The sequence below is a fragment of the Crinia signifera genome, chromosome 8 (genome assembly GCF_055691185.1).
Source record: "Crinia signifera chromosome 8, ASM5569118v1, whole genome shotgun sequence".
NCBI classification, from domain to species: domain Eukaryota; kingdom Metazoa; phylum Chordata; class Amphibia; order Anura; family Myobatrachidae; genus Crinia; species Crinia signifera.
In genome coordinates this window covers 15,910,960-15,937,507 of record NC_139224.1, presented here as the reverse complement: position 1 = coordinate 15,937,507, position 26,548 = coordinate 15,910,960, and the positions used below count along the sequence as shown (strand labels likewise).

At 49.4% G+C, this 26,548-nt stretch overlaps 1 protein-coding gene across 1 annotated transcript; it reads left to right on the top strand.

Annotated features, from left to right (window-relative positions):
* Positions 1 to 428: 428 nt before the first annotated feature.
* Positions 429 to 26,548, top strand: RAD54L2 (RAD54 like 2). The gene is made up of 22 exons (XM_083155819.1): positions 429 to 619; positions 5,947 to 6,201; positions 13,735 to 13,906; positions 14,286 to 14,437; positions 14,555 to 14,680; positions 15,129 to 15,358; positions 15,446 to 15,628; positions 16,816 to 16,949; positions 17,133 to 17,329; positions 17,417 to 17,759; positions 17,868 to 18,045; positions 18,699 to 18,941; positions 19,629 to 19,747; positions 19,830 to 19,948; positions 21,189 to 21,288; positions 21,383 to 21,588; positions 21,681 to 21,856; positions 21,970 to 22,166; positions 22,248 to 22,441; positions 22,609 to 22,698; positions 22,885 to 22,977; positions 23,280 to 26,548. The coding sequence occupies exons 2-22, from the start codon at positions 6,006 to 6,008 to the stop codon at positions 24,074 to 24,076; spliced, it is 4,245 nt and encodes a 1,414-aa protein (XP_083011945.1). The 5' UTR covers positions 429 to 619; positions 5,947 to 6,005; the 3' UTR covers positions 24,077 to 26,548.

The following is a 26,548-nucleotide window of genomic DNA, read 5'->3' as shown; positions in this document are numbered from 1 at the left end:
CAGGCAGGGCTGGGCAACACTGGCCCTCCAGATGTTGATGAACTACACATCCCAGGATGCTTTGCATTAGTTTTGCTATGTGGCCATGCTGAAACTGATGCAAGGCATGCTGGGATGTGTAGTTCAACAACATCTGGAGGGCCGGTGATGCCTAGCCCTGAGCTAAAGAGACCATGTTACTGATACCACAGGTACAGATACCACCAGTTACTGATACCACCAGCTAGTAGATACCAGCATGTATTTATACCATTAGGTACAGTACAGATACCACCAGCTACTGATACCCCAATATACAGATACCAGTAGGTATTGACACAGTTAGATACAGATCACACCACCAGCTACTGATAGCACCAGCAACATTTAATGCAGCATAGGCACTGTTTCTGAGCTTCCATTGTCCCTCAGTGCTGCAGGTCCCATGAGGCGGAACCTTTCTTTCCGGGCGGAACGTTGTGTCGTACGTCCTATGTTCCCGGCGGGGCGGTGCTGTGCGGACGGGCCTGCAGGGACTGAGCGGAGGCGGGGGAGACTCGGAGAGGCCGGAACAGGGGAGACCCGAGACAGAGAGATAGAACCCGGGGAGGGGACAGGTCCGAGCTGTGCGTCGTATGAGGTGAGTGTGAGTGTGTGGATGTAGTGCGTGCGAGCGAGCTCTCCCTCACCTGAGTGTGCACATTGCCTATAGGCGTTATTATAGGGGGCATTTAACTGTGTAACACACGTGTGTATTCTACAGGGGTCTCTATTCATTCACTATGTCTCTTATATCCCTGCTGCTGATATCTGACCTCAGACTAGATCAGTGTGTATGGGACCCCCATTGTATAGTGGGTGATGGATCGGTGTGTTTGGGAACCCTATTGTATAGTGGGTGATGGATCGGTGTGTGTAGGAGCCTCACTGTATAGTGGGTGATGGATCGGTGTGTATGGGACCCCCATTGTATAGTGGGTGATGGATCGGTGTGTATAGGAGCCCCACTTTATAGTGGTTGATGGATCGGTGTGTATGGGAGCCTCACTGTATAGTGGGTGATAGATCGGTGTGTATGGGAGCCTCACTGTATAGTGGGTGATGGATCGGTGTGTATGGGAGCCTCACTGTATAGTGGGTGATGGATCGGTGTGTATGGGAGCCTCACTGTATAGTGGGTGATGGATCGGTGTGTATGGGAGCCTCACTGTATAGTGGGTGATGGATCGGTGTGTATGGGAGCCTCACTGTATAGTGGGTGATGAATCGGTGTGTATGGGAGCCTCACTGTATAGTGGGTGATGGATCGGTGTGTATGGGAGCCTCACTGTATAGTGGGTGATGGATCGGTGTGTATGGGAGCCTCACTGTATAGTGGGTGATGGATCGGTGTGTATGGGAGCCTCACTGTATAGTGGGTGATGGATCGGTGTGTGTAGGAGCCTCACTGTATCGTGGGTAACGGATCGGTGTGTATGGGAGCCTCACTGTATAGTGGGTGATGGATCGGTGTGTGTAGGAGCCTCACTGTATCGTGGGTAACGGATCGGTGTGTATGGGACTCGCTGTATAGTGGGTGACAGATCGGTGTGTATGGGACTCGCTGTATAGTGGGTGACAGATCGGTGTGTATGGGACTCGCTGTATAGTGGGTGACAGATCGGTGTGTATGGGACTCGCTGTATAGTGGGTGACAGATCGGTGTGTATGGGACTCGCTGTATAGTGGGTGACAGATCGGTGTGTATGGGACTCGCTGTATAGTGGGTGACAGATCGGTGTGTATGGGACTCGCTGTATAGTGGGTGACAGATCGGTGTGTATGGGACTCGCTGTATAGTGGGTGACAGATCGGTGTGTATGGGACTCGCTGTATAGTGGGTGACAGATCGGTGTGTATGGGACTCGCTGTTTAGTGGGTGACAGATCGGTGTGTATGGGACTCGCTGTATAGTGGGTGACAGATCGGTGTGTATGGGACTCGCTGTATAGTGGGTGACAGATCGGTGTGTATGGGACTCGCTGTATAGTGGGTGACAGATCGGTGTGTATGGGACTCGCTGTATAGTGGGTGACAGATCGGTGTGTATGGGACTCGCTGTATAGTGGGTGACGGATCGGTGTGTATGGGACTCGCTGTTTAGTGGGTGACGGATCGGTGTGTATGGGACTCGCTGTTTAGTGGGTGACGGATCGGTGTGTATGGGACTCGCTGTTTAGTGGGTGACAGATCGGTGTGTATGGGACTCGCTGTATAGTGGGTGACAGATCGGTGTGTATGGGACTCACTCACAGTGGTTCTCAAAGTCGGTCCTCAGGACCCCACACAGTTCACGTTTTCCAGGTCACCTGACAAGTGGAGCTAGTTATTTCACATGATTCTGTGAGGAGACCTGTAAAACCTGCACTGTGTGGGGTCCTGAGGACCGACTTTGAGTCAGTGAATCTCAGAATGTCTCCACACTGCATGGTAGATCAGTGTGTATGTGACCCAGCATCTATTGGTCATTAGCCAGGCTTCTTACATATTTTGTGGGTTCAGGGAGACCCAGTGCTTATGGCTTTGTAGTTGCTGGGTCAAGGTTGCACTCTTGATTCATACTTCTCATGTCAGGTATGTGACCCTAGATAGATAGATAGATAGATAGATAGATAGTCATGGATTAGTGTTTGAGGCTCTCACTGTACAGTAGTAGAGAAACCAATTCCAATCCGTTTGTGTAATCCCAGGATTGAAGTGTACAAAGATATCCTGCCTGCTCCCCTGTTTTCTTTCTCCCTCTACTCCTTATCCCCCCATCATCCCTTCGCTCCCATGCTCCTTCCCTTTCACTTGTTGATGGGCATAATGTCTGGGCTCAGCTGCAGCAGAAGAGCACGAGTTCTGTGGGAAGTGGTTGATAGGCCTACAGTATCTAGGTAGACAGGCATAAGGTAGACTTTTTTCATTTATAAACTTTTACCTTGGACAAATGCTCATGGTGAGTCTACTCTTTTGAGGTCCTCAGCTTACCACAGTCACTGCAAATGGGGAGTCACTGGGCCTTATTCTGGTTAACTCTCAAAGACAAATTCCTTCTCAAATGGACAAAACCATGTGCACTGCAGGTGGGGCAAATGTAATTTGTGCAGATAGAATTAGATTTTTGTGGGGTTTTACTTCAAAGTGAGATCTATATTGCATTGTAAAATAAAGCAGCCAGTATTTTCCCTGCACAGAAACAAAATAACTAACCAAAATCTAATTCTCTGCACATGTTACATCTTCCCCACCTGCAGTGCATATGGTTTTGTCCATTTGAGAATGAATTTGCCTCTGAGAGTGAACCAGAATAAGGCCCACTGTGCGCTCAGGTGCAGCTACAGAGTATTCATATGTACACTGCCCACCACAGTCACTGCAAATGGAGAGTCACCGACAATTAGGTGCTGCTACAGAGTATTCATATGTGCACTGCCCCCTGCCTACCACAGTCACTGCAAATGGAGAGTCACTGTGCGCTCAGGTGCATCTACAGCGTATCCATATGTACACTGCCCCCTGCCCACCACAGTAACTGCGAATGGAGAGTCACGAGCGCTCGGGTGCAGCTGCAGTGTATTTCTATGTACACTGCCCCCTGCCTACCACAGTCACTGCAAATGGAGTCACCATGCGCTTAGGTGCAGCTACCAGTGTATTCATATGTACACTGTCCCCTGCCTACTACAGTAACTGCGAAGAGAGAGTCACTGTGCGCTCAGGTGCATCTACAGCGTATTCATATGTAAACTGTCCCCTGCCTACCACAGTCACTGCGAAGAGAGAGTCACAGAGCGCTCAGGTGCATCTACAGCGTATACATATGTACACTGCCCCCTGCCCACCACAGTAACTGGGAATGGAGAGTCACGAGCACTCGGGTGCAGCTGCAGTGTATTCATATGTACACTGCCCCCTGCCTACCACAGTCACTGCGAAGAGAGTCACCATGCACTCAGGTGCAGCTACAGCGTATACACATGTACACTGTCCCCTGCCTACCACAGTAACTCCGAATGGAGAGTCACCGAGCGCTCAGGTGCAGCTACAGTGTATTCATATGTACACTGCCTACCACAGTCACTGCCAATGGAGAGTCACCGTGCGCTCAGGTGCAGCTACAGTGTATTCATATGTACACTGTCCCCTGCCTACCACAGTCACTGCGAATGGAGAGTCACCGAGCGCTCAGGTGCAGCTACAGCGTATGCACATGTACACTGTCCTCTGCCTACCACAGTCACTGCGAATGGAGAGTCACCGAGCGCTCAGGTGCAGCTACAGCGTATACACATGTACACTGTCCCCTGCCTACTACAGTCACTGCCAATGGAGAGTCACCGTGCGCTCAGGTGCAGCTACAGCGTATACACATGTACACTGTCCCCTGCCTACCACAGTCACTGTGAATGGAGAGTCACAGAGCGCTCAGGTGTAGCTACAGCGTATACACATGTACACTGTCCCCTGCCTACCACAGTCACTGCGAATGGAGAGTCACCGAGCGCTCAGGTGCAGCTACAGTGTATTCATATGTACACTGCCCCCTGCCTATCACAGTCACTGCGAATGGACAGTCACAGAGCGCTCAGGTGTAGCTACAGCGTATACACATGTACACTGTCCCCTGCCTACCACAGTCACTGCGAATGGAGAGTCACCGAGCGCTCAGGTGCAGCTACAGGGTATTCATATGTACACTGTCCCCTGCCTACCACAGTCACTGCGAATGGAGAGTCACCGAGCGCTTAGGTGCAGCTACAGCGTATACACATGTACACTGTCCCCTGCCTACCACAGTCACTGCGAATGGAGAGTCACAGAGCGCTCAGGTGCAGCTACAGTGTATACACATGTACACTGTCCCCTGCCTACCACAGTCACTGCGAATGGAGAGTCACTGAGCGCTCAGGTGCAGCTACAGCGTATTCATATGTACACTGTCCCCTGCCTACCACAGTCACTGCGAATGGAGAGTCACCGAGCGCTCAGGTGCAGCTACAGCGTATTCATATGTACACTGTCCCCTGCCTACCACAGTCACTGCGAATGGAGAGTCACAGAGCGCTCAGGTGCAGCTACAGTGTATACACATGTACACTGTCCCCTGCCTACCACAGTCACTGCGAATGGAGAGTCACCGAGCGCTCAGGTGCAGCTACAGCGTATTCATATGTACACTGTCCCCTGCCTACCACAGTCACTGCGAATGGAGAGTCACCGAGCGCTTAGGTGCAGCTACAGCGTATACACATGTACACTGTCCCCTGCCTACCACAGTCACTGCGAATGGAGAGTCACAGAGCGCTCAGGTGCAGCTACAGCGTATACACATGTACACTGTCCCCTGCCTACCACAGTCACTGCGAATGGAGAGTCACAGAGCGCTCAGGTGCAGCTACAGTGTATACACATGTACACTGTCCCCTGCCTACCACAGTCACTGCGAATGGAGAGTCACCGAGCGCTCAGGTGCAGCTACAGCGTATTCATATGTACACTGTCCCCTGCCTACCACAGTCACTGCGAATGGAGAGTCACCGAGCGCTCAGGTGCAGCTACAGCGTATTCATTTGTACAAAACATTTTCAGAATACACTCACTAGAGCTAAAACAATTTCAGATGCCAGTTACCCTGTGTGGGAGAACCGTAGAAACTCCATGTAGATACGCCATGACTGGGAACTGAATGCCAACTGCTCTTTATTCCAGATATCTTCATCTCTGACCATATCATGATGCTTTCACGCATGAGAGACTGGGTGCTTCAGTCACCTGTACAATAAATAAGATTTCACGCACTTTTGTGTCGTATTTGCCTTGTTTGTCGTGTGGGTATAAGAGACTCCTTTGTGCAATGCAATAGTTGATTCTGGATGTCATAGTTGTTTAGTTTTTTGCTGACCTCGCGGAAGGAGATGATGCCATATTTGTGTCTGTCCACAGCTCCCCGTGTGTACAGTCAGAATGAGCCGGTAACGTGTTGCTCTCTGGCCGGATTTGCAATGTCTGACTCGTCCATCTCGGCAAGTGAGCCAGAGCTTGAGCCACAGGAAGAGGAGGAGGAGGAGGAGGAAGAAGGTGAGGGTGAGGAAGATGACGAGGAGGAAGACGAAGATGAGGAAGATGATGCTGCCGAGGAAGATGGAATGGATGATGAGAATGATGGAGATGATGAGGATGACGCGAATGATAAAAAAGGTCAGTGGAGACGATCACCGTTGTCCTGCCTGGGCCGTATGTGCTGAGGCTGTTAGTTCAAAGGTCATTGCAGGTATGGTCCCTGTAAAGGTGCCAATACACTGAGCGATCCTGCTTTGCGAGGCGACGCGTGCTCCAGCACATCGCGAAGCACATAAAGTATGTGCCGCAAGTACTTTGTGTTCTAGATCGCATTTCATCTAGTTCAGGGCTCGACAAACTGTCGGGTGCCACGGCGATCAGAATTTCCTATCTGATTAGATTCTGAGGGGGGTGCATGGCGTGCCATCTGCTGAGGTCCTGGAGATAGCATGCTGCAGCAGTGTGTCCAACCTCCTGCCTTAGTGGATAGCATTGTCAAGTGTCCTCTCTGCATATCACGGCGGTCAGGACATCCCCACTCCTGCCGTGGGATAGCAGAGTGACACTCCAGATGTTGTGAAACTACAAATCCCAGCATGCCTTGCCACAGTTTTGCTATAAGGGAGTGTTAAAACTGTGGCAAGGCATGCTGGGATTTGTAGTTTCACAACATCTGGGGGGCCAAAGTTTGAAGACCCATGCCTTAGCATATCTTGGAGATCCGGACCCCCCCCCCCCCCATGTGCATTTTAAACCCCTTGGCATCAAGCATTTACCCCTGGCAGAGCATTTTAACCCCTGGCATCAAGCATGAAACCCATAGCAACGAGCATGTAGGTAAGCAGAACTTATGTGGCATAATATGTAATTACGGCATGTGGCATATTTAATGAACATTAATGTGTAATGGACATTATCGCGCGCACTGTCATTATTATTGTTTTAATCCCGGCTCCTAGATTTTAATCCTGATCTAGTTCAAAACGCATAGAGCTAATCACTCTGTACGTGGGCACCTTAATAGACCGAAAGGGGACAGGGGTGTATAAAACCAGCAGCCCAGATGATGCTTGACTTGGAAAGCACTGGACTATTTACCACACCCCTGGGCTGTATGGCCAAATATATATATATATATATGAGGAAGTCACACAGACGAAACATGTTGGGAAGCTTCTAACCTACCTCACCTTCTGCACATGAGCTAAGCACTTTATCCTTCTTACTTTGTGTTTTATCAAATGACGTTTTTTATTCAGTATATGCATTGTTTTTAAAACATAAGATCCACCTTAGTAATTTTTTTTCTTCTCATTTCCACTTTTTTACCTTTTTTATGTACCCCCCAGTCTTGTTACATGCTTTTGTGAACGTGTTATCCATTTTTTATGTCAAAACCCCCTCATTGAATAAATTCTTATATTTATTATAATTTTATCAATAGTCCTAATTTATAACATAAGTCGCCGATCTTTGAGAATAACCGTTTCCACATTCTATTGTTCTTAGACGGCCCACCACCGTTTTCTTCTCAGTAACTGAGCTGACACCCCGATAATTTAGGGTTTTTTGTTATTCGGGACAACCTAATAGTCACCTTTGCGCACTGTTCTTGCATATCTTGGCGCTGAATCCCCTCTCTTTCTATCCACATATATATATATATATACACCATACGGTTGGCAGAGTTACTTGTACCCTAGTCCCTGCAGCCATGCCACTGGTTTAGAGTCGCGGTGCTTCTCCGTGCAGAGCTGGTACCAGACTTGCTACTTATGTGCAGGCTGTGCAAGGTCAGAGGCTGCGCGCCAACTGTATGCTCTCCCTCCCTCCACCATATAACATTGGTTACAGAAGGTAATAATGCCTGTTGTGCCTCTTTGGTGCTAGTAGTGAATTATTATATCCATAGGAGAGCCACAGGATTCTCAGCCTATTTATAAGCAGCGATATAAGTAGCGATGTGTGACCCATCAGCACTGCATCCTATGTGGCTATAATGGGAGTACAGCTGTCTGATGCAGCTTCACGCTGTCACATTTCCAGTCGCTGCGGTATAGCAGAGTATCTGCAGTGTGCACTCACACTATACCATACTACACACTGTACTGAGGTCACAGTATCGCAGGCATCTTCTGTCACTAGCTCTGTCTGAATATCACCTGTGGCAGTTTGTAGCTGTTCTGTCCTCTTACCCTGTGTGTCTCCAATGGTAACACACTCGGATGCTGGGGGGGGGGGGGGGGTCTGTACAGCCGGACCACTGTGGAATCCCTGGAGATACGGTGACCCCGCATTTCCTGTTCAGAATGTTGTTGTTTTTTTAAAGTAATTTTCTTATACATGTTTTATACAAGGGGCTTTCCATTGTCATAACTTTGCTTTCTTGGATATGTGTTGATCATTCTAGCACAGGTCTGAACTGCATATCCCTTCTGAAATACAGACCATGCTGTGCTAGAAGCAACACAGCAGAGAGCTAACCCCAGGCAGGGAAGACGAACTGCACAGGTTTTGCAGGGTGAAAGAATGAGCACTATATGTATTTTGCCGCAATATTTATGTAGTACATTGCTTCAGCCATGTTTTTTTTATCATCTGAGCCCCGTGGGGTATGACTGGGCTCTGCTATACTTCTGCATTAGATAATCACTATAGCAGTGATTCCCAGACTCCTCCAGGCATCCCAACAGCACAGGTTTTAAGGATAATCCCTGCTTGTGCACACATGATGTAATCAAACTTGTACTAATGAAGTCACCTGTGCGTAAGCATGCATGTAGCATGTGGTATGTCCGTCCCGCTCTGTCTGATAGCATTAATAGATGTCTGTATAGTGTTCATTCTAGCACCCGCTATATTTGAAAGCCTGTGCAGTTCCTCTTTCCTGCCTGGGGTGTCGCTGTCTGCTGTAGAAGTTCTAGCACAGTGTGGTCTGTATATCAGCACTGATATGCAAACCAGACCTGTGCTAGAAACACTACAGCAGACAGCGACACCCCAGGCAGGGAAGAGGAACTGCATGGGTTTTCAAAGATAGCGGGTGCTAGAATGAACACTCTGTCGTGCCAGGGCTCATATAAAGCAAGACACGAGTTACCTGCAGCAGGAAGGTCCCATAATCCCCAGTTTAACAATGATCAGGCTGCCGGGCTGCAAATTATCTGCCCATTCAGCTCGCCATAGGGGGATGTTTATGGTAACAGATACTTAGGAATAAGCCATCAGTAGTAACCAATGAGATGTTTACTTTCAGTTTGTAAACCTTTCTAATGCATGATAGCTCGAATCTTATTGGCTGAAGCATTTTGCCCTTATTGTCATCCTTGTGTGTGGCCGCAGTGTCATTTTCACGTTCTTGGTGGATTATTGATCCCTTATCTGAAGGCAGATCCTATGCGTAATGTATGTAACCTCTGTCTACAGTGATGCATGGACTTACACCAGGGATGGGGAACCTTCGGCCCTCCAGGTGCTGTTAAACCACACATCCCAGAATGCCCTGCAACAGATTTAGCATGGCCAAATAGCAAAACTGTAGCAGGGCATGCTGGGAAGTGTGGTTCAACAACGGCTGGAGGGCCCCATCCCTGATTTACACAAACCCCACATGCATAACTCCATATTTAATGACCGAGATGCTGATTACAAATTTGGGGTTAAAGGTCCCCTACAGAAAGCACATTATACTCCTACATCACATGATATATTATTCCGGTATATGGACGTTAGGATGACACACCAAAGGTCGACACGCGTTGGGTCCACCACTGATGGTCGATGTGATTTAGATTGACACCTGAAATAGGTCGACATGGATGGAAGGTCAACACAAGTATTAGGGCGATGGGTTTAGTTCCTTAATGGCTGGAGGGCCGCTTTTTGCCCAGTCCTGCTCTAGAGCATGGTGTGAGGATAGAATAGTGCACCGAGACGGTGTCCATGCCGACATTCGGGACAAGAAAAAGTGACGACCTAATTCTTTTGTCGATCTTCCATCCATGTCGACCTTTGGTTGGTCGACTCAATGACTCATAGCCATTATTCTGTCCCCCGACATACCACCCCAAATGTATATGCAAGCACTGGTCAAGCCGTACTTCTGGCGGAGATGTCCCCTTTGCAGGTTACACGAGGGGTTCGCTGTCCACAATTATATTTATTATCATTTATTTCCTATGACTTGTGTGTATGTGGGGTTTTGGTGGAATTGTAAGAATGTTGTGTGTGTGTGTGTGGGGGGGGAGGGGGGGCACAGAATTATAGGTAATTGGAATCTTTGATCCTCCTGTAAATTAGAAATGTTGGACGTATTCTGAGACAATCTCTGAGGAATCCTACAGAAGAATGAGACGAATAACTACAATATCTCTAGTTAGCAGAAGTGACGGACATTCAGGGTTTGCAGTGTAAAATGAGCTTTTTATTGAGCAGAATGGAGCTCGTCAGTAATAATGTGGTTATACAGCATGTTCCAGAGCTTATTTATCAGCCGTTAGTGCCATTTGTCCAGGTTCCTGGCGTGGAGGAATAGTTACACACTAATTACACGCGTGCTGTCACGGTGAAGTGGGTTAGCTGTTAGGTAAGAGCAGTGGGTGTGATGGGGACGGGGCTCCTTCAGGGACTGTCAGAGGCTAGCCTGTGTCAGGTACACTCTGTGCTGAATGGACTGCGTTGTCCCTTGTAATCCCCCCTCTGTTCCCCCCTCCATGCAGCATGTGTGATACTTACGTAACACAGCTGCCTATATCAGCCGTCACAGAGGCCGTCCCCATGCTCTCCCTGTATTGATGAGTATTCCATCCCCTCACTACCTGGATTCTACCCCATATTCAGAGAAGGTGGCGCCTCTCACTGGCCATGTGTCTACAGGACGAAACTGCGCAGCCTGCAGGTATCAGAGACGTCTGTCCTGTATCCAGATTTTGGTGTTTTGTTTGTTGAATAAACTTTGTTCATAGTTATAGGAGAACAACCAAGGGGGCAGGAGCTGTTTCCTCTGATTCAGTAGCTGGCAGACATGGGAGAAATTGTCTCCCTCTGTGTCCCAGTAATTGCTCTGTGTGTTGCCTCCGTCCCCTGGTCCGATCACTCTGTTACAGGTTCTTGTGTTAGGTCTGTGGGGCACTTGCAGTAATCTCTCTGTACCCGCTCTGTGTGTTGCCTCCGTCCCCTGGTCTGATCACTCGGTTACAGGCTTCTCGTGTTAGGTCTGCGGGGCACTTGCAGTAATCTCTGTACCCGCTCATTGTGTTGCCCCCGTCCCCTGGTCTGATCACTCTGTTACAGGCTTCTTGTGTTAGGTCTGCGGAGCACTTGCAGTAATCTCTGTACCCACTCATTGTGTTGCCCCCGTCCCCTGGTCTGATCACTCTGTTACAGGCTTCTTGTGTTAGGTCTGCGGAGCACTTGCAGTAATCTCTGTACCCTCTCAGTGTGTTGCCTCCTTCCTCTGGTCTGATCACTCGGTTACAGGATTCTTGTGTTAGGTCTGTGGGGCACTTGCAGTAATCTCAGTACCCGCTCATTGTGTTGCCTCCGTCCCCTGGTTTGATCACTCTGTTACAGGCTTCTTGTGTTAGGTCTGTGGGGCACTTGCAGTAATCTCTCTGTACCTGCTCAGTGTGTTGCCCCCGTCCCCTGGTCTGATCACTCTGTTACAGGCTTCTTGTGTTAGGTCTGCGGGGCACTTGCAGTAATCTCTGTACCCGCTCATTGTGTTGCCCCCGTCCCCTGGTCTGATCACTCGGTTACAGGCTTCTTGTGTTAGGTCTGTGGGGCACTTGCAGTAATCTCTGTACCCGCTCATTGTGTTGCCCCCGTCCCCTGGTCTGATCACTCGGTTACAGGCTTCTTATGTTAGGTCTGTGGGGCACTTGCAGTAATCTCTCTGTACCCGCTCAGTGTATTGCCCCATCTCCTGGTCCGATCACTCTGTTACAGGCTTCTTGTGTTAGGTCTGCGGGGCACTTGCAGTAATCTCTCTGTACCCGCTCAGTGTATTGCCCCATCTCCTGGTCCCATCACTCTGTTACAGGCTTCTTGTGTTAGGTCTGTGGGGCACTTGCAGTAATCTCTGTACCCGCTCATTGTGTTTCCCCCGTCCCCTGGTCTGATCACTCGGTTACAGGCTTCTTGTGTTAGGTCTGTGGGGCACTTGCAGTACCCGCTCATTGTGTTGCCTCCGTCCCCTGGTTTGATCACTGTGTTACAGGCTTCTTGTGTTAGGTCTGTGGGGCACTTGCAGTAATCTCTCTGTACCCGCTCAGTGTATTGCCCCATCTCCTGGTCCGATCACTCTGTTACAGGCTTCTTGTGTTAGGTCTGTGGGGCACTTGCAGTACCTGCTCAGTGTGTTGCCCCATCTCCTGGTCCCATCACTCTGTTACAGGCTTCTTGTGTTAGATCTGTGGGGCACTTGCAGTAGGAGTTTTACTATGAAGTCTTTTCTGGGTGTTATATAATGACATTGCCTTTTATGTAACTATGGGCAGATAAATCTGCTTGCATAAGCTGAGAGGAGAATAGAGATTTATCTCCCCAAATATTCAGCTTAGTAGCCCAGGTAGAGCCTGACGTGACTGTGGGCATGTAGGTTGTGGAGCTGGGATGTAGGGGTCAGTGGGTGTCACAATACACATCATCTACAAGTAAAGCCCTGTACACATGTCTCACAGATGATGTGTGCTAAGCGGTCGGTGCAGACCAGTGTTCTCTAGTGAGAACACAGGTCGCCTTGTATGTACGGGCCTTAACTTTCTGCTATATGACAAGTCTGCCAGTGATGCTGCTGTGTGCACCACACATTGGGGTATTTATAATGCCAGGTGAGAGAGTTGGTGACGGGTGGGGGCGCTACTCTAAAGATATTGACATGATCAGAATATTAGCCCTTCCCGCTTCTGCCAGCCTGGCCCAGAAAGAGAGATGGACCTGAGGGAGTTTAGGGTGTGTTAGCTGCCGCGCTCCTCGGGTGTGGGGGTAGAATCCACTCAAACGACTAGCATTTTTTTGACCTGAGGGAAACTTTATTATTGAAAGTGATAAAAGGGGCAGATTGTGGGCTTCATTGGAGCTGACATCTTCCACGACATGAAAATCTGACCCCCGCTGCGCCTTAATCTGACCCCAGCTCCGCCTTACTCTGACCCCAGCTCCGCCTTACTCTGACCCCAGCTCCGCCTTACTCTGACCCCAGCTCCGCCTTACTCTGACCCCAGCTCCGCCTTACTCTGACCCCAGCTCCGCCTTACTCTGACCCCAGCTCCGCCTTACTCTGACCCCAGCTCCGCCTTACTCTGACCCCAGCTCCGCCTTACTCTGACCCCAGCTCCGCCTTACTCTGACCCCAGCTCCGCCTTACTTTGACCCCCGCTGCGTCTTACTCCCGCATGGTGATGACTGCAGCGGAGTGTAGGGCGCCTAAGTATGATCTGGTACCTTTTGGGACAGGGACCCATATTCCTGCGTGGTGATGACTGCATGGAATAGTGTTTGGCTGTACCCACGTGGCACATTGGGTAACATAGCACCTCTGGTAGTGATCAGCGCACCGTGAGCGGTCTAGTCTCGCACAGCTGTGTGTCTGTGTGCAGCTGTATATATACATTCTACATGTTTGTCTTGTGTTTATGTGTGAGGTTCTCAGCTTCGTCTTTGTCATTTCAGAAAAGTCTCAGAGTGCCGCTGTGGGTGCAGACAACGGTGAGCACAGCGGAGATGGGGAAAGGAGACACTCAACTACCTCAGAACAGAGTGGACAGGACGGGAGGACAACCCCGAGCGACGAGGCCAAGAAGACGTGGCCACCGAAAGCGGCAAATATGAGGAGGAACATCAGGTGAGAGTTGCTGTGGAGGTGTCTGAAGGATGCTGTGGGGGTGTCTGTGGGGATGCTGTGGAGGCGGGGGTATCTGAGGGATGCTGGGGGGGGGGGGGGGGGTCTGAGGGCACCTTTGTGATGTGGTGTACCTGGACCCCACTGGCACTCTGCAGGAAGTCATGGACCACCTCTATGGCTGTATGCATAGAAACTGACTATAGTTTTATATATTACCTTAAAGAAAATGCATTTGGTTGCTAAACCTTGCTGGACCTTGTAGTTCGATAAAGTGGCCCAGGTTTCCTGCCTCTGCTGCAGCGGTTGCCCATTTCACTAGCTCTATATAAACAGTTTAGTCCTTGTTCCAATCGTTTCAGCTTGTGTCCTTGTGTTACAGGAAACTCCTCCGCGAGGATCAGTTAGAGGCTGTGACCAAGACAGCCCAGCAGGAGGAGCTGGAGAGACGCAAACGGCTGGAGCAGCAGAGGAAGGACTACCCCTTGCCTATGATCCCCACCTTGCCTGCTGTACCCCTCGACTTCCTCCATGGTACAGTTGTCTGTTGGCCAATGCCAGCCATTAGTGGTTGGATTGGGTGTGATGATGGCGGTTACGTAATATATTACAGCGAATAAGCCACTTATTAATGCTCTGTTTGTTCTGCAGAAGAAATAGAGTTAAGGTCAGCGGACGTATCACAGCTGGTGGGAAATCAGGAGATTATTTGTCTGGATAGTAGCAGCGGGGACAGTGAGGATGACACTCAGCGGGACGTCCTGGGCATAAAAGATGGTGAGAGTCAAATAGGTGTGCGGTGTGCCATGCTGTGACAATGTAGAATACCTTTTATATTTATCATCATTTTCTTTCTCTCCCCATCTTTTACTCATCTTTGCCCATCCCCTTTATCTTCCCTCGTCCTTGCCCCTCCCCTTTATATTCCCTCTGTCCTCCTCCTTGCACCTCCCCTTTATCTCCCCTCTGTCCTCCTCCTTGCCCCTCCCCTTTATCTCCCCTCTGTCCTCCTCCTTGCCCCTCCCCTTTATCTCCCCTCTGTCCTCCTCCTTGCCCCTCCCCTTTATCCCCCCTCTGTCCTCCTCCTTGCCCCTCCCCTTTATCTCCCCTCTGTCCTCCTCCTTGCCCCTCCCCTTTATCTTCCCTCTGTCCTCCTCCTTGCCCCTCCCCTTTATCTCCCCTCTGTCCCTTCTCCCATGTTGTCCCCCTCATGCCGATGCTACAGAGATAATTGAGCTGAGCTCAGGCGATGAGGATTCTATGCAGGTTGAAGACAGCGGGGATTCTGCCAATGAGGCTGATGATATCGGCAACGAGAACAGCGGCTCTCACGTCAATGACAGTCTGAACCAACCTGATGCTTTAGGCCGGGTCATCATCAATATTAACCACCCACCCAATGAGCAGGACCTTTTTATTGCTCCGCAACTGGCACGAGCTGTCAAACCTCACCAGGTGCGTATCCTCAGGCCGTACCTGGGTATGACGAACCTGCGCCTTCTCCCTCCACCTCTGCTTACGTCTTACTCTCTGTCACCTTAGATTGGCGGCATCCGATTTCTATACGATAACCTGGTGGAGTCTCTGGAGAGGTTCTCCGGCAGCAGTGGATTTGGCTGCATCTTGGCGCACAGCATGGGTTTGGGGAAGACGCTGCAGGTCATCTCGTTCCTGGACGTGCTCTTCCGGCACACATCGGCCAAGACCGTGCTTGCCATTGTACCGGTGAGAACTTGGCGTTACCGACATCTGCCCGCTAAATGCCCTGCGTGATTCCTTTGTTTCGATACATGCTGTGGTCACCTGAAATCATATAGCTGGTTTTATGACTGGACCCACAGGTCCATGGTGTCGGGTATACGGTCCATTGGGTTGACACCTGAAATAAATATAGGACATAAGTTTTTCTTGTGCCAAGGTGGTATTTCATGCCTGTTGGTGGGAAAATAAAATAGTTGCCAAGCGCAATGAAGCTGTGTGCCCGAAGCATGGCGGGTGTAGCGGCTCACTTAGACTGTGATTCGGGACAAATAACTTGCAAACTCATGTCAAACTTTTGAATGTCGACCTATTTCAGATGTCAACATAAGCCCTTGGCGGTCAAACTAAATTGGGTCGACCCATACCCCTGGTGGCTGACTATGTTAAGTACCGTAAAGAAATTCACTGCAAATACTTTGCATAGAGCACCATCTTCAGGCGGTGATGAAGTACTGCCGCATCCCAGTAACATTACTACCTAGATGCGTCTCCTAGCAATCTGCTTATCTTTAACAACACAGCTTTATACAATATATGGCAATATGGCTAGGACCCACAAGGGGACTGTGGCCTGAGTAATGTGCGTACTGTGTGTGACTGTACAGAGCAGGACAGAACTTGTAGCACTTTGTGTACAGATGAGAGACTCAGTCACACACCATATACAAGTGTCACATTACTCAGCGCAGTCTCGTCGTGCATCCTAGTCTCACTGCGGCACATTTGTAGCAAAACAGATTCCCGGGGTTTGAACATTCTCGCGTGACGTGACTGCAGCGCGGGTGTATGAGAACATAGTGCACATCAACATTCACTTCTTCAGAACCAGTATTAGTAGAATGATTTGCTTTCATAAAATAAAAATAAAAAGCCGCAGTTTAATGATTTTTCCTTAAAACGAAAATCTAAATAACACATAAGCCTTCCTTTATGTAACACTACCGCTAAGTTACATGGTGCAGCTCAGTATTGTGTCCTGCTGTCCTTGGTTCTGTTTCTGGGAAATATTTGGATATTGTCGGATACATTACCCATGATCCCTATACTGGACCCCCCCAGCCAGTGTGGGTAACCACGGGAGAGGGCCCTAACTTCCCACTGATGGGGTATGGGCGTACCTGGCCAGGTATTTATATTCTCCTCTATTGCAGGTAAACACTTTACAGAACTGGCTGGCTGAATTTAACATGTGGCTTCCTGCACCCGAAACATTGCCCGCTGACCACAACCACGAGCTGCTCCAGCCGCGGTCCTTCAAGGTCCACACTATGAATGATGAGCACAAGTAGGTGTCCTGTGGATTCAGTGACTGCGTTCGTCACGCAGCGGGGGATTATTTTGGTCACCTGCGGTTTTTCTGCCGCATATAACTAAAATAAGGGGAAATAGTGCGTTTTACACCCAAAGCATTTCATCAGCGAGTGGAGACGAGCCATTCCTACAGTTTCCGTTTCCTGTCTCCTCACAGGACAACAGTTGCTCGAGCCAAAGTTGTGAATGACTGGGCGACCTCAGGGGGCGTCCTCCTAATGGGATATGAGATGTACCGGCTGCTGTCCCTCAAGAAATCCTTCACTGTGGGGAGGAAGAAGAGGAGTAAGAAAGCTGCTGGACCGGTTATTATAGACTTAGACGAGGAAGACCGCCAGCAGGAGATGCTGAAAGGTCAGTTTGGGAAGATGGCATCGCCCTCCTTACTTGCTACCCCCAGGTTATTCCCACCTTTAATTGACTTGTTCTTCCCATCCATAGGGATAGAGAAGGCACTGTCCCGGCCGGGCCCAGATGTAGTGATCTGCGATGAAGGCCATCGTATAAAGAATTGTCATGCCAGCACGTCTCAAGCCCTGAAGAACATTCGCTCCCGAAGGAGGGTGGTGCTGACGGGCTACCCGCTGCAGAACAACCTCATCGAGTACTGGTGTATGGTAGACTTTGTGCGGCCGGACTTTCTCGGCACGCGGCAGGAGTTTAGCAACATGTTTGAGAGGCCGATACTAAATGGACAGTGTACAGACAGCACCCCCCAGGACAAGCGCCTCATGCGATACCGCAGCCATGTGCTGCACAGCTTGCTGGAAGGCTTTGTACAGAGGTAAGGCCGCTGCAGCCGATGGGACGTGTGTGCACTGTTAGCAGTGTCTCTGTTCATGTCCCATGGATAGAATACATATATACTCTTCTCTCTCGCTCTGCTGCTTAGACGCGGACACACTGTTTTGAAGGCTCAACTGCCATCTAAGGAAGAGCACGTTATCTTGGTGCGCCTGTCTCCGATTCAGCGGGCCCTGTACACGGAGTTCATGAACAGGTTCCGAGATGCGGGGAACAGTGGATGGCTAGGCCTGAACCCTCTGAAAGCTTTCTGTGTATGCTGCAAGGTGAGTGATGTATCATGGAGTATTACGTTCATTATCCTCTGCCACAGCACATCCTCGGGTTCCTGAGCTGGCCATTCTCAAACTCTGGGAAGTCCTCTAGTGGGCTGCCTGGGCTGCAGCCCGTCCTGTGTTGCTGCCTATGATGCGGGGCCCGTCCTGTGATGCTGCGGGGCCCGTCCTGTGTTGCTGCCTAGGATGCGGGGCCCATCCTGTGTTGCTGCCTAGTATGCGGGGCCTGTCCTGGGCTGCTGCCTGGGCTGCGGGAGCCCGGCCTGGGCTGCGGGAGCCTGGGCTGTGGCCTCTCTTTCAGTTAAAACATAGCTTAAACCTTTCCTACTAAGTCGGTCATCAGGGCTTCCAGTTGCAAGTTTCAATCAATAACACCAGGTTATCTTTGCCCCCTGATGGTTGTGAGGCAGTGACCAGGAGACTGCAGGAAAATGTGTATCCTAATAATGTTTTGTGGTGAGAGGAATCAGTAAGTTGACGCTGTACATCAACCAGGGATTACAGTTATGAGAACGGTGCAGGTTGTTCGATCCCCTTGAAGGGCCGTAGATTACCCTTCACTTTAAGATAAGAGCTCAGGCTGACCGTACATATAGCCGAATCGAGCTTGTGGGCATGAGCGTAACGTTTTTTTCCCGTCTCAGATTTGGAATCACCCCGACGTGCTGTATGAGGCCTTGCAAAAGGAGAATTTGGCCAATGAGCAGGATCTGGATGTAGATGATCTTGGTACTAACACCCGATGCCAACCTCACAATGCAAAGGTCAAGGTGGAAGCTGGTACCCTGGGAGCCCTCATGGGAGAGGCTGCCAACAGTAAACTCCTGCAGGGAATGGCAATGAACGCCAGCCAGGAGAAAGCCAATCAAGTAGTTACCTATGAGTGGGTGAGTTCCGAGGTTGTGGCATGGCCTCCTCTGTCCCGGCCCAGTGTTGAGGTGGATGGTGACCACCTGCAGTCATTGGCGCTCACTGCTCCTGTGTATGTATGATGTATGTCTGGGTTCCATTGTCAGTGTGACATAACCCTGTGGACAAACCTCTGACACTCCGTTCTCTGCTATAAGGAATAAGCCACCTTGATGCATTATTTCAATCTATTTCCTTTTAAGTTGCCTGTAAGACCTTATACTCTGCGTGTGATGGCCTACACTGGTTCCCACACCCGTCTGCTTCCTGTAGCTGTATCGCCATATATTCTTCTCACTTCTACCCCTTCTGTGTCACCCCTGTCGGTCTGCCACTCCCCTTCTGTGTCACCCCTGTCTGTCTGCCCCTCCCCTTCTGTGTCACCCCTGTCTGTCTGTCTGTCTGCCCCTCCCCTTTACAATGTAAGCTCTCATGAGCAGGGCCCTCTCTCCTCATGTGCATTTCTTAGAATATATAAACCTCTGCCACCCTGATCATTGCGTTAGTGTCCTGTCCTATCTATACTTACCGTGTACTTGTCCTGAATTGTCTTGTACTGTAATTCGTTCTTTGCTTATGTGTGTATTGTTAGGCGCTGCAGAACCCTTGTGGCGCCATATAAATAAACCATACAAATATATTCTCTGCCTCTGCTGCTTCGTCAGGCTAAGGAGATCATGACTGACTACCAGACGGGCGTGCTGCAGAACTCCCCCAAAATGGTTCTGCTTTTCCACCTGATTGAGGAGAGCATGAAGCTGGGCGACAAGACCCTAGTGTTCAGGTAAGTGATCTTAGGCAAAGTGCTGAGAAGGGGACACAGAGTAACTAGCCCTGCCCTAAGTAACGTGTCCTCCTCCTCTCAGTCAGAGCCTGTCCACACTCTCCATCATGGAGGAGTTCTTAGCTAAGAGACTGATGCCGGTCACTCCGGGGTCCGAAGGGCAGGAGTCTCACACGTGGGTCCGGAACGTCAACTATTACCGTGAGTGGCTCACAGTGGTATGGATGCTTATGTCTGTTCCCATCTTCAGGGAGATCCTACAGAGAGAGAAAGGGGGATGGGAAGAGTGAAAAAATCACTCAGTAGCGCTGGCTGACTTTACTGAGGGATCAGACCCACTTTAATTCAATATACACTTTGAGTATGGCTGCTGCCACCTTTACAGAGAGATTGTGGATCTCTGTGAAAAAAAGCAGAACTATGGAGTGTGTGGAGATGATATCCCCACTCAGTAGCGCTGCCACACTCAATAATCAGAAACCCAGTCTTGTATAGGAAATTACAAAATATTTTACTTGGGTGTCAAATAATACATTTTAAAAGATACACATTACATACACATTATTACACTCAAAATAGACATACATGACATACAACATAAAACATATAAGGCATGGGCTGGCTATGAGGCTTGTATCTGCATATATATGAGGCAATAACATACGTTTGTTTATGAGCAAATAGTTACCAGTCCTCCTTATGGTCAGCACTTTGTGCTGTACTGGATGCAGGTCACCAAGTCCTATATCTGAGCCTGTAGATGCTGCTGTAATTGCTCACTCCCTGTTAGGGGAGGATCGGCTCCAGGTGCTTGTTTCCTACAATGTCCAGATCCCCACTGGGATATTTGTAATCCAAGGTAGTGCAGTCAGACTAAATGTCTGGATGACCAATCGGCTGGTTCTCTATGCGGCTAGAGCGGGCTCCAAATACGCGTTTCTCCGCCTCTCTTACTCGGCGGCTTCATCAGCTGGATCAGTGCTGACCATAAGGAGGACTGGTAACTATTTGCTCATAAACAAACGTATGTTATTGCCTCATATATATGCAGATACAAGCCTCATAGCCAGCCCATGCCTTATATGTTTTATGTTGTATGTCATGTATGTCTATTTTGAGTGTAATAATGTGAATGTAATGTGTATCTTTTAAAATGTATTATTTGACACCCAAGTAAAATATTTTGTAATTTCCTATACAAGACTGGGTTTCTGATTATTGAGTGTGGCAGCGCTACTGAGTGGGGATATCATCTCCACACACTCCATAGATCCTACAGAGCACTTCTTGTCTGTCAACTCCAGCAGCGTTGTCTACATCTATAGATGCATCGGATATGATAGTAACTGACAACATAGCTGCCATTGACATTACAGATCTGTATTTTTGTAGTCATTATTATGTCTGACGGCTGCCATCCTTCCTCCTCCTCTGCCCCTAGGACTGGATGGCAGCACCTCGGCCTCAGAAAGGGAGCGGCTAATAAACCAGTTTAATGACCCTGCCAACAGCAACGTTTGGCTATTCCTGCTATCCACCCGGTGAGTCCAGGAGGAGGGGTCAAAGTCTATGTGACTGGTGTTAACGGGTTGTGTCCCCCCCTTATTTTACTGACCCCCACCAATTTTGTTCCAGTGCTGGTTGTCTCGGCGTCAACCTGATCGGGGCCAGCAGAGTGGTGGTGTTTGATGCCTCTTGGAACCCGTGTCATGACGCGCAGGCGGTGTGCCGAGTGTACAGATATGGGCAGAGGAAACCCTGTAACATTTACCGGCTAGTCTCTGACTTCACCCTCGAGAGAAAGATCTACGACCGGCAGATAACCAAGCAGGGGATGTCCGGTGAGCCGAGTGGGCGCTTGTCGTGGGGGGGGGGGGCAGTTATACGACTGGTGGTGGGAATGGCGAGTAAGCCAGTGATGTTCTCTTCTCAGACCGCGTGGTTGATGACCTAAACCCTGACGTGAATTTCACCCGCCGAGAGGTGGAGAATCTGCTGCACTTTGTGGAAGAGGAGCCGGATCTTTCACGTCAGCATTTGGAACCCACTAAATTCTGCGAGACGGTCCTACATAAAGCATGTCTTCTGTACCCCCATCTTATCACAAAGGTAAGTCCAGGGCCTTTGGGGGTAGATATTCGGTGTGGGTAATGCCTCTTTGCATTGTTGGAAAGCATTTTTTCAATGTGCCCCCCCCCCCCCCCCCTTCCCCTATCTTGCAGGACCCTTTCCAGCATGAGTCTCTTCTCCTGGATCGCAAAGAGCAAAAACTGACCCAGGCCGAGAAGAAGGCAGCAAAGCGCAGTTACGAGGAAGAGAAACGGGCGTCGGTTCCCTACACCCGGCCATCCTATACTCAGTACTACCCCACACAGGACCACAGCCTAGCAAATATTCCGGCTTTCAGCCACAGGAACTGGTGAGAACCGAGGTGGACGATAGCGAGGGGACAGCACCAGGGGCTGATTATACCAATAACATCATTGGTTTGTCTCTTCAGGCGCCAGTTTCTAAAGATGGAAGACAGGCCCGTGGCCAGTGTTCGGCCTGTGCAGTCCACACCTATCCCCATGATGCCCCGGCACATTCCAGGGAACCACGCCGGGTCTGCCTCGGGCTCTAACCACTTTAACTTCCCCGTAAACTATCTGCAGAGAGCCGGAGTCCTGGTCCAGAAGGTGGTCACCACCACAGGTCAGTGTCGCACAGTCCTCGCTGACCCTATGTTAGTGGGCGCCCTGTCTGCATCCAGCAGTTTTATTCTAGTTAGATTGAGTTTAGTCATTGTAGGAGCGTATTACAGTTGTGCCCCAGGAAAGGTCACAGTGGGGACAGATGACCGTTTCTGCTTTGCCTTTCAGACATCGTTATTCCTGGCATGACCACATCCACGGACGTGCAGGCACGGATCAGCGCCGGTGAGAGCATACACGTCATCCGCGGCACAAAAGGTAAGCTGTGCAGAGGCACATGGGGGTACTCTCTACATGATGTACCAACATTTACGTACATGAGAGAACCAGCTCTCTATGCAGTGCATGCGAGAAATGGAGGATACCCCCATATCCCCCTCTGCTGTGTGTGGAGACCATGATATTATATATATATCTCCTTTAATATCTGGTTTGTTTTTGCAGGAACATATATCCGTACCAGTGACGGGCGTATATTTGCCATCAGGTCAAGCAGCAAACACAAGAGCCCCGAAGGTCGGCGTCCTGGATCCTTAGGTGAGATATTAGCTGACATCACTACTGGTTCTGATTCTGCTCTAGAACCACCGCTACAGAACTGAATTTCAATTACCCTGGTCTTAGGTGTGAAAGGGGTGCACCTGGGTTGCATTAATCCTTTACATTGTATTTCTGAATATTGCACGTTTCCTTTAATGAAGCCTTGCCATCTTTTACCACTAGATTTGGCTCTCTGTGGGCACTTACATGGGCACTGTGGTTTTCCATGATTGCATGTGAAATGGTGCCGGCATCAGGGATATCACTTATATTGGGTTTTTATTTTTCTTTGCTTCCAGGTGCCCAGGGCCAGTCTGGGGCGTATATGAGTAATGGGCGACATACAGCTAGCCCACCTAACCAAGACCCCGAGGAGCCATCGCGGCCGCTCTCTCCGGATAGCCCAGAGATTCTCAGTGAGCTGCAGCAATACGCAGAAGCTGCAGCGTCCCGCGGAACCCACAACGCTCCCCCGCTTCCACATCCGAACCTCCACCATCACGGTTTAAACCAGGCTCCCAAAACACAGTCCAGGAAACGGAGGGAGCCGGCTGACCAGTCCAGCCACTGGGCCTCCAGTAAGAGGAACAATCCCTACAACCAGCTTGGCTACCCGGGTGCAGGAGGCTATGGCGTGACCCCCTCCTCAATGGCACACAATCTGTCAAGAGCTGCAAACTCTTTGTACATGGGCAGCGGCTCCTCCCACTACCAGCTGCCTTCATTGCTGTCGGACCCACAGTTAGGACCCCCGCTCGTTGCAGACTCCATAATGACTCACTCGTCTGGCTCTTCATCTGCTCCATCCAGTGTGTCCCCTTACCTCCTACCCCCTAATTTTTCTCTCCCATTTACGCAACCGTTACTACCCCAGACCAGAATGTTTGCCCCGTTCCCTTCTTCAGTGCTTAACCGAGGACTGCCTGCCAACAGCGCAGCATCCACCTTCCCCGGCTACCTCTCCTCCCAATCTGGCTACCAGGCCCCTGCCGCTGGAACTGCATCGCGCTCCCTTCCGCTGATGGAAGCAGAGCTGGGCTCCAGTGAGGAGGACGGGAAAGATGATGATGATGTGGTGGAGGTAACCGAGAAGTGATTGGAAGCATTCGCTCATAAACTATGGTAGGTTGGCAGAGGACTGTACCACCCTCACATTCACCCGGTTCTCATCTACGCTGTGGCCACCCTGGGCCAGATGTTCCGTTGCGGGGGTATACTCTGTGGCCGAGAAGTGTTCTTCAGATGAAACTCGGTGCTGGCCCAACAAGCACAGGAAACAAGCCCGTTTTCATCTTTGTGTCATTCCACAGGAAGAGGACAGCAATGCTGGGGGGGACGGGGGTCTGATGTCACTCCCCTACTAGAACTTTTAAAGCCCTCCCTAAAAATAACCAACGTCCATTTTTGAACTTCCAAACACATCTTCCTTCCTCATACATGTGTTCTAGTTGAATGCTGGATTGTATTAGACAGGGGCAGAGAATGTTCACCTTGGTCCATCCTACATCCCATGGCGCAGCAGATTGATTCTCCTCACAGGCAGGTAATGGTCGCACAACACTACAGTGTAGGCACCGTTCTCACCAACACGGTGTAACCAACGAGGAGGGTGCCAACCCCGGACACGGAGTCCTGTACTGTGGGCAGGGGCTGGGGGGATGCTCTCCTGGTGCACCCATGCTGCTGGTCTCTGGTGCAAGTAGTTACCTGTGTGGGGGGAGGGGAGAGAAGGGGCTTACTGTACACTCAGAGGAAGAGGCTTTTAAAACAGGACATTTTTGTTTTTAGAAACCTTATCTGTATAAATTAGTCAGCCGCTGTCTAAAACCTCTAGGCACGCTCCCTGGCCTAGCAGTGATGGGGTTAATACATTCAGGTTCTTCTGAGATTTTATTGTACTTGAAAATTATTATTTTTTTATTCTTCTGTATGTCAGACAAACCTATTTATACACCATGACAGAGTAACCTGGCGGGGGTGGGGTCAGCATTTCTATTGGGGAGAGGGGGGGCGATGGGGAACATACTCCCAGACTCCGAAATATCACCCTTTTTTGTTTACATTGTAGTTCAGGAATATTCGTTTCTTCACACAAGATTTATTTAGTGTGTGTTAGCGGAATGGTTCTCAGTCAGCCGATAAACTTGTAATGGACAGCTGCATGCCTAGCATTTGCTGGAGGGCTAATGGGAGAAGATAGCATGGAACGGATAGTGTGTAGATTCTTACGGAATTCATTTGCAATGAATCCTACTGTTCAGCCAATCATTTTAGGTCATCCCCAGACATTGGTACCCAGCCCCCCTCTGGAAATTCGTAGAACTCAACCTGAGTTGACACACAATCCATTTAAAAAATTTTTTTTTTTACTGGTTTCTTCCATTTAATGCAGATTCTCCTTTGAGCGTTCAATTCGAAGCGATCTCTGAGGGAGATTCTAGAAAGTATATTTGTTCATATTAAAATCTGGTAAGCAATCCCAAAATGGAAAGTTTCACTGCGCAGGGGGACATGGTAGCCAGGAACCAAGGTTTGGGGGCTATTGACGTCACGCAACAAGCAAACCTTCAATTGAGCAGCGCAACTTTTTGTCTTTAAAATGAACGAGCTGCCTGTAATTAACCCCCTCACTGCTGCACCCTGTGTGGTGCAAGAGGCTGGTGTGTGCTGAGATTACCGCGCTGTGGGGTCAATGATCTTTTTACAGCCTGATGGTTCCCATGCATCTTTGTCGTGACCTCTTGCACAGATTTGCCCATCAATTGTTTTTAGGTAATCAGGACATTACGGAGGCACGAGGTGCAGGAATAAGAAGGGGTGCCTCCGCTCAGCGTATGTGAGTGTGTCTGCAGGTGTAATGTTACCGGATGTTTGCCCGGTGCCAGGACGGTTATTAGTTATAAAGCCGGTCGCCGGATTGTTTATAGAAATCTATTTATTTCTACTTTTTCTTGTGCCCATGTCATTTTTTTTTATTTAAATAAAATAAAAAAAATAAAAACACATTATATATATGGGAAAACATAGACCAGTTACTTGCAGCCGTCATGTCGATAAGGCTAAATGGCTATCTGCCCTTTTTTTCTTTTTGTAAAATAAATGTTAAATCTGAAAAAAAAAATTAACAAATATTCACTTTGTCTTATTTCCATCTAGTATTGAACAACGGCCCATTAGGGGAAAGGCCGAGCTTCGTGTTTCTGTCCTCCGAGGGCATGTCCCTTCTGCCCACCGTCTAAAGACTAAAGAAGTCTTGTGAGACATAGGGGGGTGGTTTCAGGTTGGTTTGCAAAAGCAAACTCCTTCTTTAATGGACAGAACAATGCTGCGCTGCAGGTGGGGCAGATGTAATGTGCACATTTGGGTGGGGTGTGTTCTAATGGAGATCTAAATTGCTGTGTAAGAATAAAGCAGCCAGTATTTTTACTCTGCACAGAAGCAAACTAACCCAAATGTAACTCTCTCAGCACATGTTAAATCTGCCTCACCTGCAGCGCAGCATGGTTTTGTCCCTTAAAGAAGGAGTTTTCTTTGCCAAACCAACCAGAATCACCTCTCTAGAGTACAT